Source organism: Podarcis gaigeae (assembly GCF_964106915.1).
Source record: "Podarcis gaigeae genome assembly, chromosome: 2".
Lineage (NCBI taxonomy): Eukaryota > Metazoa > Chordata > Lepidosauria > Squamata > Lacertidae > Podarcis > Podarcis gaigeae.
In genome coordinates, this window is record NC_139679.1 from 12,514,723 (window position 1) to 12,527,363 (window position 12,641).

The 12,641-nt window shown below is 46.1% G+C and overlaps 1 protein-coding gene across 3 annotated transcripts; it reads right to left on the minus strand.

The window, feature by feature from the left end:
* Positions 1 to 424: 424 nt before the first annotated feature.
* Positions 425 to 12,299, minus strand: LOC310839952 (aquaporin-6-like). 3 transcript variants are annotated; one of them, XR_014561708.1, is made up of 5 exons: positions 8,558 to 9,097; positions 7,634 to 7,792; positions 5,311 to 5,391; positions 2,186 to 4,761; positions 425 to 2,155 (listed from the first exon to the last, which is right to left on the minus strand). XR_014561708.1 is itself a non-coding variant. In XM_083729078.1 (5 exons), the coding sequence occupies exons 2-5, from the start codon at positions 8,915 to 8,917 to the stop codon at positions 4,561 to 4,563; spliced, it is 801 nt and encodes a 266-aa protein (XP_083585204.1). In that variant the 5' UTR covers positions 8,918 to 8,993; positions 12,085 to 12,299; the 3' UTR covers positions 425 to 4,560. The 3 variants fall into 3 exon arrangements, 2 of the variants coding, with proteins under 2 accessions (XP_083585204.1, XP_083585203.1); XM_083729078.1 differs by adding an exon at positions 12,085 to 12,299 and having other exon boundaries at positions 425 to 4,761; positions 8,558 to 8,993; XM_083729077.1 differs by having other exon boundaries at positions 425 to 4,761.
* Between the last annotated feature and the right edge of the window lie 342 nt (positions 12,300 to 12,641).

Here is a 12,641-nt window from a genome sequence, read left to right on the forward strand (position 1 = left end):
CTCATATTGACTTTTTTCACACTCATCGCTTCTAATGGAGATAACCAATGTGGTGTTTTTTGTTCCAATAGGTTTTTATCCCTATCCCAGATTTCTATTAGAGATCTTCGAAATATATGGCTTCCAAATCCTTTATGAACATTTGTCTTATTATACCATAAATATGCGTGCCACCCAAATCTATTATCACACCAACTTGGATGTTTTTCAAAGAGAATAAGACCAGTTCATGGAAGTTAACCCTAGTAGTCATGATGGCTGTATTGTCTCCAGTATCACTGTCCATGTGGAACTTAATAATAATAATAATAATAATTTTATTATTTATACCCCGCCCATCTGGCTGGGTTGATTCTAGTATTACGAGAGGCAAAATTTCTCCATTTCCCCCACACCTTGCATAATTTTAAACACCTCTACCATGTGCCTCAACTGAAAAGTGTCAAAAGTTCATATATTTCCTTATATGGGGGTTGCTCCAGCCCTTGGTCATTTTGATTCCAAAGCAAAGCATTTGCTCATTTTAGAAGGACTATATCTACCCTCAGGCAAAACCCAGCCCAGCCAAGACCAAATATTCTGGGGAAATGCAACAGGAGTTGAAATGCCCAATGGCTGTGAGTCTTGCTGTTATGTAAACAGCAACATTGTCTTGAGATCCCATCTTCTAAATGTCTTCAAGTCCTGCGTTCTAGCAAAACACCCATCAGCGCGATTGGCAGGAGACGAATGCCGCAAGCTTAACAACACAGGCACGACTCCTGCGTTTTTAGCAGCTTCCTGACACACAGAAATTAAGACAGTGAAGTGTCTCTCCCAGCACTTATCACTGTGCCATTAAAAGCTTTGCCTGCTCCTTTATGTGTATCAGGAAACGGCTGTAAGCAAACAGATGGAAATAAGGTGGCCATCATAACATGGAGGGTTTGCCAGCATCTTGCAGGGATATCTGGGTGCACAGAAGTGGGGAAGGAACTTGCATTTCTATGTGCTGTGTTTGGAGGGAAACATCATCCCCAACCTTTGAGGTCTCTATCAGCAGAGTCTGGATCACCTGCCTGCGGACTGTCTTGCCAGAGTGGTGCATGCTCTAGTTATCTCCCGCTTGGACTACTGCAATGCGCTCTACGTGGGGCTACCTTTGAAGGTGACCCAGAAACTGCAATTAATCCAGAATGCGGCAGCTAGACTGGTGACTGGGAGTGGCCGCCGGGACCACATAACACCGGCCCTGAGAGATCTGCATTGGCTCCCAGTACGTTTCCGAGCACAATTCAAAGTGTTGGTGCTGACCTTTAAAGCCCTAAACGGCCTCGGTCCTGTATACCTGAAGTCACGTCTCCATCCCCATCGTTCAGCCCGGACACTGAGATCCAGCGCAGAGGGCCTTCTGGTGGTTCCCTCATTGCAAGAAGTGAGGTTACAGGGAACTAGACAGAGGGCCTTCTTGGTAGTGGCGCCCGCACTATGGAACGCCCTCCCTTCAGATGTGAAGAAAATAAGCAGCTATCTTCTTTTTAAAAGACATCTGAAGGCAGCCCTGTTTAGGGAAGTTTTTAATATTTAATGCTGTATTGTTTTTAAGACTTGATTGGAAGCCGCCCAGAGTGGCTGGGGAAACTCAGCCAGATGGGCGGGGTATAAATAATAAATTATTATTACTGTATTATTATTATTCTGGAGGGAAAAGGGACAAATACAGCACTAATTACAGCACTTTTATTTCTTCACTGTGTGGAAGGCAGAATGACAAATCCTATATTCCTATAAAGATCAGCAGTGTCCCCTAAAAGATCTCCAATCCTGCCGGTTCTCTGGAAGTCTGTAGGAGACAGACATCCTGTTTTGTTTTGTTGTTTTTTTCCCCAGCAAACACCCTCAAGTTAATCTACCCCCTTTTTTTACATTGATTCTAGTCAGAACTGGCTAGCCCTTTTAAGTGCAGGATTTATAAGGTGGTTGATCTAACTTCTAAATAAAGTGCTGATTGGCCACAGAGACCATCAGAGACTGAGAATAACTCACCAACAAAACAATAGTCTACCTCTGTAAAGGACCCTTTTTGTATTACTTCTCAGATTTCCCATAAAAATGAGAGGCTTCACTCTCAGGTTTCGGTCTCTTGAAATCAACTAACCAGGATTCTGAAAAGGTACTCAGTCAGACCATACTTTCTGTGAGAAACTCTGTTCGTGCTCTGAAACCCACCTGTTACGTATTCAGTGGTCTGTGTTTGCCTGAGCTTGAGTCTGGACTAAGGATTCTGAGCCCTGTGTTCTGATTCGATACATGATATCCAATCACAGAACAATTCAGGATTTGGGCCTCTGCTATTGGCCCTTAAACTCTTGAGTTATGATTCGCAGCTTGGAAGTTTAGCTAGCGAATCACATTGGGAGTGGGAGTGGCCCAGGCCTTCAGAAATGTATATAAGCAGTTGCTTTGCCCCTGTTGCCCAGGTCTGTTAGTTAAACAAAGGTTTTTGCTGTTATCACTGTGTCTTGCCTCGTGGGAACCCACCTATACTTCACTGCCTTTGCTTAAGTATATGACATGCAACTAGCTAATTTAGACTGGGTTTTTTATTTCATATAAAGTCTCTTTGTGTGATAAAAGGTAAAGGTAAAGGGACCCCTGACCATTAGGTCCAGTCGTGACCAACTCTGGGGTTGCGGCGCTCATCTCGCTTTACTGGCTGAGGAAGCCGGCGTACAGCTTCTGGGTCATGTGGCCAGCATGACTAAGCCATTTCTGGTGAACCAGGGCAGCACACGGAAACGCTGTTTACCTTCTCACCAGAGTGGTACCTATTTATCTACTTGCACTTTGATGTGCTTTCGAACTGCTAGGTTGGCAGGAGCAGGGACCGGGCAACGGGATCTCACCCTGTCGCGGGGATTCGAACCGCTGACCTTCTGTCCTAGGCTCTGTGGTTTAACCCACGGTGCTTTAATTCCCCCCCTTCTTTTCCCTGAATATTCGGCTTCACTGGCTTATATTATTCACAGCAAAGTATACAGCAGAACCTCCTTCAATCGTTGTCCTTCTGCCGTGCCAGCAGTAAAGGTCCTACGACTAGAAAATCACTCCATTTGCTGCTGCGATAAGGTCATGGCATCCCGTAAAGAGACGCTCCTTCTGGGAGTACTTTGGAAATGTAGGGTTGTACCCAGCTAAGTTTTTCCCAGGGTGGGCCCACTGAAATTAGTAAACCTTAGTTAGTCATGGCCATTAATTTAAATGGATCTCTGCTGAGCATGAATAGCAATGCATACATGGAGTCATGAAGAGCACAGCAGGTGCGAAGGACTACCAATGATGGAAATAAACATCCATAGCTAAGAGCATCCCTGATGCTTCTTTGACAGTAAGCTAAGGAAAGAGACTGGTGCGCTCAGTAGAATGTATGAGTTTGCACCGTGTACAACCTGTGCTGCTTTATATGGTGGGTGACTGCATGGGTAGAGGTAAAAGATAAAGGTAAAGGACCCCTGGACGGTTAAGCCCAGTCAAAGTCGACTATGGGGTTGCGGTGCTCATCTCATTTTCAGGCCGAGGGAGCTGACGTTTGTCCACAGACAGTTTTCTGGGTCATGTGGCCAGCATGGCTAAACTGCTTCTGGCACAACGGAACACCATGACGGAAGCCAGAGTGCATGGAAACGTTGTTTACCTTCCCGCCACAGTGGTGCCTATTTATCTACTTGCACTGGCGTGCTTTCAAACTGCTAGGTTGGCAGGAGCTGGGACAGAGCAACGGGAGCTCACCCCGTCACGGGGATTCGAACCGCCGACCTCCTGATCGGCAAGCCCAAGAGGCTCAGAGGTTTAGACTACAGCGCCACCCTCGTCAACTGAGGCCCCATCAGAAGTCGCATCCCCTCCAACGTGTCTCCGATGCCAATAGGGTTGTCCTAAGGGAAAGTGGGACATTCTGGGATCAAATCAGAAACCAGGATAGCTTCTGTAAATCTGGGACTGTCCCTGGGAGTCTGCGAGTCGAGACCCTACTGCTCACAATCTAGTACAGGGTTCTCCAACCTCGGCCCTCCAGATGTTCTGAGACGACAATTCCCATCATCCCTGACCACTGGTCCTGCTAGCTAGGGATCATGGGAGTTGAAGGCCAAAAACATCTGGAGGGCCGAGGTTGAGGAAGCCTGGTCTAGTTGGTTTTGCACAGATGACGGCAGACTCAAACCTCGAGAGCACCATCATTGCTACCTTAGCTGGCAGCATTCACAGTCGCTGGGTGCCGCAAGTGATACTCCTCTGAACTGGCTCCCTCTCTGCCCTTCCACTGCATTGCATACTCATGTTAACGCAGTGCCTCCTGCTGGCCATACAACACCACAGATCCATTCCTATTGTCTGGCATTCCTCTTGCTAAAAAGAGTCCTTGCAAATTTGGCACCGTGCATATGCAATCTGACTTCAGATTTGAGAGAAAAGGCACTTGGAGCCCTCTCGTGGCCAGAGAGAGAAGAGTGGTTTCTCACTTAGTCCTTCCTAAAAACAGGAGGAGCCGTCGACGTTCTTCCATGGCATGCTCCTAGGAGTCTAGAGTCTATGTACAAGGCTGGGCATGGGCAGAGATACAGAGTCTGTCGGCTGGTCTTTCTCCTTCTCCGAAGGTTCTGCGTCGTAGCTGCCCCTGAGAATAGCCAGTCGTTCCGCAAAGGTCTTTGGGTCGTGGTGAAGGACAAAGGAATAAAGCACAAAGGCCAGGATTGCACCAACCAGTGGCCCCACCCAGAATATCTGCAGGGACAAAGAGAAGAAACAGTTTGTGCTGATGGGAGGCTAGAGGAGGCTGCAGTTCATTTATCCAAAGCACCACTTGTTCCCATTTCATAGGGGTAGAAAAGAATTGCATCAGAATGAAAGGAAGGGGCCCTGATCCAAGGAAGGTAGGCCACATTCACCCCATTTAACCGTTTTTGCAGCAGAATTTTTTGAAATGAACCCTCAAGTACAGCCAAAGGCAGTACTGTATATACAATCTTGTGAAAGTGAAAGCACCTCTGTATTTTGGAATCGTTAAATTTTGCAAATAGGGTGCCGGAGTGTCAAATGACTAGGTGGACAATAATCATACCATGAATAAAATTTCCTTATTGTGGCCAGATTATTCTGTCGCTCAATATCATATGGGCTCTCCTATATAGGTTCTGTGAGGAGAATCGGGGCCTCTTTTAGGCCTTGGGCCATCCCAGGTGGTGGCTGAATCTCCACCCCATGGACACAATCCCCGCTCCCTTCTGGCTTCAAGGTAACAGGGGCAAAAGGGTCAGAAAGGAGGCGACTTACCCATTGCTTTGTAAAATTCCCGACTACAACTGAACGGCCAAAGGATTTGGCTGGATTCATGGAACAGGTGGTGTAGTAATGCTAGGAAGGAGAAATAGGAAGAGATGTGTCTGGACAAGCATATTTTGCAGGGTTCATCCTCCCCCCTTCTCTGAATCTCCATAAAGTGAAGGGCATCAGATGCACCACATCAGAGCTGCAATAATTTTGGTCCCCGGATCCAGATTTCTACAAGTCACCTACAGTCAGGGCTCATCCACAATTACGTTTTGCCCTATGCTTTCTAGGCACAGGTATGTGCTTCTTTTTGTGTTGTTGTCGTCCCCCCCGCGCTTTCCCCCATGAAAATCCATTCTTTAATGCTAAATTGGAGCAAACAGCAGTTCAGGTTCCCCGCGGATTACCATTTGTTCCAATTTAGAGATAAAGAGTGGGTGTTCACCAGGAAAACGCTGGACACAACACTTTAAAGCTTGGACCTGTGCCTAGGAATGTGGAAGAATAGGAAGTCCGGATGAGCCCTTACTCATTAGGACTGGAATCATCAGAAGCAGTGCCGGATTTACGTACAAGCTAAACAAGCTGTAGCTTAGGGCCCCACTTTCTTGGGGGCCCCCAAAAATGTAAAGGGAAAAAACCCTGGATGTACATTTCCAAAATATAAGATAAAAAACAAATAAGATAAAACATACAAGCAGCAACAGTGTTTTGTGTTGTGTAGGGTCCTGTGATGTAAGTAATGGGCTCCGCTTGCTAGCCTGCTCCCTAAAATATCACTGGTTTGCTCTTTTCTATATACAGTCATACCTCATGTTACGTTTGCTTCATGTTACGTTCTTTCAGGTTGTGTCCCGCGGCGACCCGGAAGTACCAGAAAGGGTTACTTCTGGGTTTCGCCGCTTGCACATGCGCACATGGGCAAAATGATGTCATGTGCATGCGCAGAAGCAGTGAATCGCAACCCGCATGTGCGCAGACGCGGGTTGCGTTCTTTTCAGGTTGCGAACGGGCCTCTGGAACGGATCCCGTTTGCAACCAGAGGTACCACTGTACAGGGTGCCTACATTCTGCATGGACTGGTTGCACGGCAACATGTACAAATGGCTTTAGATACCTGTTAGGTCCATAAATTACCATATAGCATATATTCAACACAAAAACCAGTGACAATTTGTTGTTGACGAAGGACAGCTGGACATATAAAGGGCCCCATTACCTTCAGTAGCTTAGGGCCTCATCAAAACTAAATCCGGCCCTGATCAGAAGACCCCTCTGTAGGTTTCCCACCTCGTGACTGACTTCTGAGAATGGAGTAGGTTAGGCTACTGGCAGAATTGCAGCTGTGCTTCCCTTCTCTTGTAATCAATGGGCTCCCATTAGTTCTGCACATGTCTGGAAGATCCACACGCTGCAATCTGTGCTGTTCTCTGCACTCTTTGGGTAAGGTGCTCTTCAGGATCTCACCCATTAGAGAGTTAACCCATATCTAGATTATGTCTTTAAGTTCTCAGTCGGGGAGGCCCATAGTACTAATGATCATAGGATTTGGGGGCTCATTCTTACTGCCACTCAGGGGCACCATGGGGTGGGTGTGAAGATGCCTTGGGCCTGCCTGCTGCCACTATTCCCCCAATAAAACGAAACAACAAAACAAAATTGCCATTTACCACTGCCTCTGTGTGCAATTTATAAACCAATCCCTCCAGTAAACCTGGGCGGTTTGTCAGAAAATTAACACGTTTCCTATTTAAACTTGGGTGGTGCTGTGGGTTAAACCACAGAACCTAGGACTTGCCGATCAGAAGGTCGGCGGTTCGAATCCCCACGACGGGGTGAGCTCCCGTTGCTCGGTCCCTGCTCCTGCCAACCTAGCAGTTCGAAAGCACATCAAAGTGCAAGTAGATAAATAGGTACCGCTCCAGCGGGAAGGTAAACGGCGTTTCCATGTGCTGCTCTGGTTCGCCAGAAGTGGCTTAGTCCTGCTGGCCACATGACCCGGAAGCTGTGCGCCGGCTCCCTCGGCCAATAAAGCGAGATGAGCGCCGCAACCCCAGAGTCGGCCACGACTGGACCTAATGGTCAGGGGTCCCTTTCCCTTTACCTAACACCTTGCTTCTAAAGAGCATTCAGCTCTTTAATGAGCACCTAGTTAAACATAACTTTCCCTTCTGATTTTTATTTTGCATTGGACAGGAGTACTCTGTGTAATTTGAGCATCTCCTTCCAGGATTCTACAGATTAGTTGGTCATCAGCAAGAGCTACTTCTTCCTTTGCTCAACAGATCCCCTGTAGTTTTTAAACTGCCCCAGGTCCTCCACTTACCCCAATTAAGTGTCCCAGGGCAACGGAGACACCAATCATGATAGCTGGAGAACCTTTGTTTCGGCTGCTATCGGTGGACACAAGATAGCTTAGAACCAGCTGCAATGTCAAAATGAGCTCGATGGACACAGCTTGTCCGGATGAGACGTTGACCCTCACCTGGGGAGGAGGAAGAGGAAATAGTGAAAGAGCTTTCATGGGACCACGGTATACCATCACCAAAGCTGCCAATCTCTTAAATTTATGGAATTAAGATTGCCAGAAGAAATATCAACAACCTCAGATATGCAGATGAGACAACATTGATGGCAGAAAGTGAGGAGGAATTAAAGAACCTTTTAATAAGGGTTTAATGAGGGTGAAAGAGGAGAGTGCAAAATATGGTTTGAAGCTCAACTTCAAAAAAACATAGACCATGACCACTGGGCCCATCACCTCCTGGCAAATAGAAGGGGAAGAAATGGAGGCAGTGAGAGATTTTACTTTCTTGGGCTCCATGATCACTGCAGATGGTGACAGCAGCCACGAAATTAAAAGACGCCTGCTTCTTGGGAGAAATGCAATGACAAACCTAGACAGCATCTTAAAAAGCAGAGACATCACCTTGCCAACAAAGGCCCGTATAGTTAAAGCTATGGTTTTCCCAGTAATGATGTATGGAAGTGAGAGCTAGACCATAAATACACACACCTGTATATTAAGGTATGGTGATGTAACTATATTTTTTCTTTCTTTTCCTTCCTTCCTTTTCTCACCTTTCTTCTCTTTTTATGAATGACATTCTTCTAATGAAATATTACTTTTTTAAAAAAAGTAACAGAAACATCCCAGGTACAGACTGGCTGTTTTAGACAGGCCTTGTCTCATCCTCGCCTTTCCCGACGACGGCAAACATTCAGAAGACAGAAACGGAGACAGACGTACCGTACTGGTGCCTAAACTTCCTCGGATGTCCTCAGGAGTCACCTCGTAAAGGACAGCTGCTCCGACAATGCCTCCGACCATCTGGGCAAGTATATAGCAGGCTGCCCTCGCCAACGATATGCGAGACCCTAGCAGGAAGGCCAAGGTCACTGCTGGGTTGAGGTGGGATCCGCTGGCATGCCAGGCGATCTGGACAGCGGTGGCTGCGGCCAAGTTGAAGGTGATGGCAGTCTGCAGGACAGAGGGCTTCTCTGGCCAATTCAACTCCGAGCCCAGGCCGAAGAAGACAAAGATGGCTGTGGCCAGGATTTCTGCAAAGACAGCCCGGTAAAAAGCCACCATCCGCAGTTCCCTCCACATCTTGAAAAGAGGTTGGAAGACAGCTCTGTGTGTGGATTTTGCCTTTCCTCTTGATTCCTTTCCTGATGCTCAAGCACTAAGAAAACAAGCGAGTCTTTGCAACATACTGGGCTGGACCAGGAAACTTCAGGTTTATATCACAGCAGCCTTTATTTTCCCACCTCTCTGTATGGCACCGCCCACATTCCTGAAGGGATGGAGATAATGGGAAATTTGTGGGCTGCTGGCTCCTCCTTTGGAAACATGGGGAGAAGCAACACAACACATATAATAATCATTCTGTACTCGTAAGGAATCAAACTTTTAGGGTGGCAGCGCCTACTTGGAAACTCCCTGCCTATTGCCAGCCAGTAGGCACCTTCTGAACTCGGCACCTCCTTAAAAGCCTTCCGTTCAGGCAAAAGCCAATCCACACATGCTAAAAAGTTCACATGGGTTTTATTTTCGTTTCAGCTGACTATCGATTTCAGTTCCGCTTCTAATGTTTTAAACACCCTGTCTTCAGCTGCCGCTTATTGATAATTTAAATGATTCATTCTCCTTGTAAACCACAGGGAGGTTTTATTGCAGATATAATTTTTGCGGGATAAAGAAAAGAAAGCTTTTCCTGGAGAGGGAACAGCAGGGGAGATTGCTGAGAGACTCGCCTAAACAGAAAGGTCTGTGTGTGAGCATCATTTTGTGTGTGTGTGTGTGTGTGTGTGTGTGTGTGTGTGTGTGAGAGAGAGAGAGAGAGAGAGAGAGAGAGAGAGAGAGAGAGAGAGAATGTTGATGAGAACCAGGAAGTCTCCAAATCTCACCTCAGCATATATGTTTTTCTTATAATTATAAAACGATTTATATGCTGCTGTCTCATAAAATATCACGGTGCTAGTATACAGGAATATAAAACCATGAAAACATTAAGAGCTGCACAGAGCAATCACGAAGCAAACATTGCCTGTCTCACACTTGTCAAAGTAGCCGCCATTGTGAAGAATCCTCTGCTTCTTGATTCATTTCCCAACTGACACACTCCGTGGCCCCATGCCTGGTGCTTTCAACGCACCAGAAATAAATGCTTGGCTATACTGAAGACAGCACAACAGATACAGCGCCTGTTCGAAAAAGGTTTTTTTAAAAATAAAAAGAAAGAAAAATTGAAGGTCACACACATCTCCAGTTTTGATAAAAGAGCCATTACAGTCATGTCATTGAATGGCTGGTGGGCTGCGTCATAAAGAAGAGGTTTTACGGCTGCAAAGGATGTACCTGCTACTGGCAAGGCAGCCTGCCCTTGCTAGAGATTAGCACAGTGTGAGAGGGGAGAGAGGCAGTCTCCCTGCCCTGCCCCGTGGCAAAAAGAGACACCCATGGCTGCTACCTCTTTCACAGAGGAGTCTGCCTGTCTACTCAGGTCAGCCGAAGCGGCCATCTTGTGTCCCTGGACACTGTCTGAAGAGCAGGTCAGACCGGTACTATACACACACACACAGCGTATTTTTCACTCTATAGGACGCACCCGACCATAGGACGGGTTTTAGAGGGGGAGAACAAGAAAAAAAATTCTCCCCCTCTCTGCTCAGCGCCCCATCAGCGAAGCGACAGGAGAAACGGAGCCCCTTCCATTTCTCCTCCCGCTTGGCTGAAGGGGCGCTGCACGGCTCCCCCTCTCTGCTGAAGCCAGGAGAGTCTTGTTCTCCTGGCTTCAGCGAAAGGAACCTGAAGACTGCGGATTGCAGCGGGAACTCACGCTGCTCTCCGCAGGCTTCAGGCGGCTATCCCTGAAGCCTGGAGAGCGAGAGGGGTCCCTTCTCGCCCTCCAGGCTTCAGCGAAAGCAACGCGAAGCCTCCGGAGCGCGGAGGGAGCGCTCCCTCTGCGCTTTGGAGACTTTCTGTTGCTATCGATGAAGCCAAGGAGCCTGCATTCGCTCCATAGGATGCACACACATTTCCCCTTAATTTTTGGAAAGTGCATCCTATAGAGCGAAAAATACGGTATATTATTTTTAAAAAAATATTTTTATTAAATGATTTTATGTTACAAAAAACAATACAACCATACTACCACTAAATATAATTAAGAAATAAAAATTACATACATCAATATTTAGTTTGTTATTTGTTATTTACCATCTTATTTCCTCCCAAACATTCCATACAAAAACTCACAGATGTGCAGACACAAAATGATAATAATGAAAGTAAATATTTTCCCCCTTTTATCTTACAAAAATTTTTCTTCGACTTTGACTTCCTGTCAAGTCCCTTTGCATATATTTTATCTTGCAATCAAATGTACACAAAACAATAAACCTTTCTATATGAATTTTACAATACATTCTGAAAACATAATAAATCCTTAATTGTTGTCCACCTCCTTTTAGTTCCTTTATCACTCGAATGCTAGCACGGAGTAAAAACTATTATTGTATTTTTGAACATATCTTTTATAACCATCCCATTTTTCTGCAAATTTTTGCTTTGAGTTTACTCAAAGCAATGCACTATACTGTATATTTAAAGCAGTTGCCATACCACTTTAAACAGTCATGGCTCCCCCCCCCAAGAATTCTGGGAACTGTAGTTTTGCTAAAGGTGCTAAGAGTTGTTAAGAGACCCCTGTGTGCCTAGCTTGATATAAATACCTCTATGGTATGGAAGTGAGAGCTGGACCATAAAGAAGGCTGATCGCCGAAGAATTGATGCTTTTGAATTATGGTGCTGGAGGAGACTCTTGAGAGTCCCATGGACTGCAAGAAGATCAAAGCTATCCATTCTGAAGGAAATCAGTCCTGAGTGCTCACTGGAAGGACAGATCCTGAAGCTGAGGCTCCAATACTTTGGCCACCTCATGAGAAGAGAAGACTCCCTGGAAAAGACCCTGATGCTGGGAAAGATGGAGGGCACAAAGAGAAGGGGGTGACAGAGGACGAGATGGTTGGACAGTGTTCTCGAAGCTACCAGCATGAGTTTGACCAAACTGCGGGAGGCAGTGGAAGACAGAAGTGCCTGGCGTTCTCTGGTCCATGGGGTCATGAAGAGTCGAACACGACTAAACGACTAAACAAAAACAACAAACTTAATTCTCTCCTCTTAAGCAAAGATTATAAGACAAGATGGCTGGTAGCCAGATTCTGCACCCAGATTTGTAGGCACAGATCATCCTCTAGAATAAAATAGCTTACTAGGGAAATGCTGAAGTTGCCCTTTGGGGCGCCTCAGGGTCACTTTTTTATGGTAGCCCAAATCTCAGTTGTACGGGTGTATGTATATATCTAAATTTTAACTCATGAGCTATTGCTGCAATCTGCTCCGATTGTATATTTTATCTTTATGAACGCTGTTTTTATTGTGTTATGTTATGTGAGCTGGTCTTTGACCGTAATAAATTATCTATCTATCTAGATAAATAGGTACTGCTGCGTCGGGAAGGTAAGCGGCGCTTCTGTGCGCTCTGGTTTCCGTCACAGTGTTGAATTGCCAGACCAGACATGACCCAGAAAGGTGTCTGTGGACAAACGCCAGCTCCCTCGGCCTGAAAGCGAGATGAGTGCTGCAACCCCATAGTCGTCTTTGACTGGACTTCACCGCCCAGGGGTCCTTTACCCTTTACCTTTTCTAAATACCTCTATGGAATGTCTGCTGCCATCTCCAAGTGGTTTATATCTCACCATGTTGTTCATAGTTCATTTTGTTTATTATCGTTATAGCCCATATTTTTCTCTTCCATCTGACCTCTAAT

Coding starts and splice junctions, on each gene's coding strand:
- LOC310839952 (XM_083729078.1), bottom strand. CDS start 8,917: ATGTGGAGGGAACTGCGGATGGTGGCTTTTTACCGGGCTGTCTTTGCA. Junction 5,392..7,633: donor CCCTGGGACACTTAATTGGG/GTAAGTGGAGGA, acceptor TCTCCTTCCTAG/CATTACTACACCACCTGTTC. Junction 4,762..5,310: donor GGAATTTTACAAAGCAATGG/GTAAGTCGCCTC, acceptor TTGTCCCTGCAG/ATATTCTGGGTGGGGCCACT.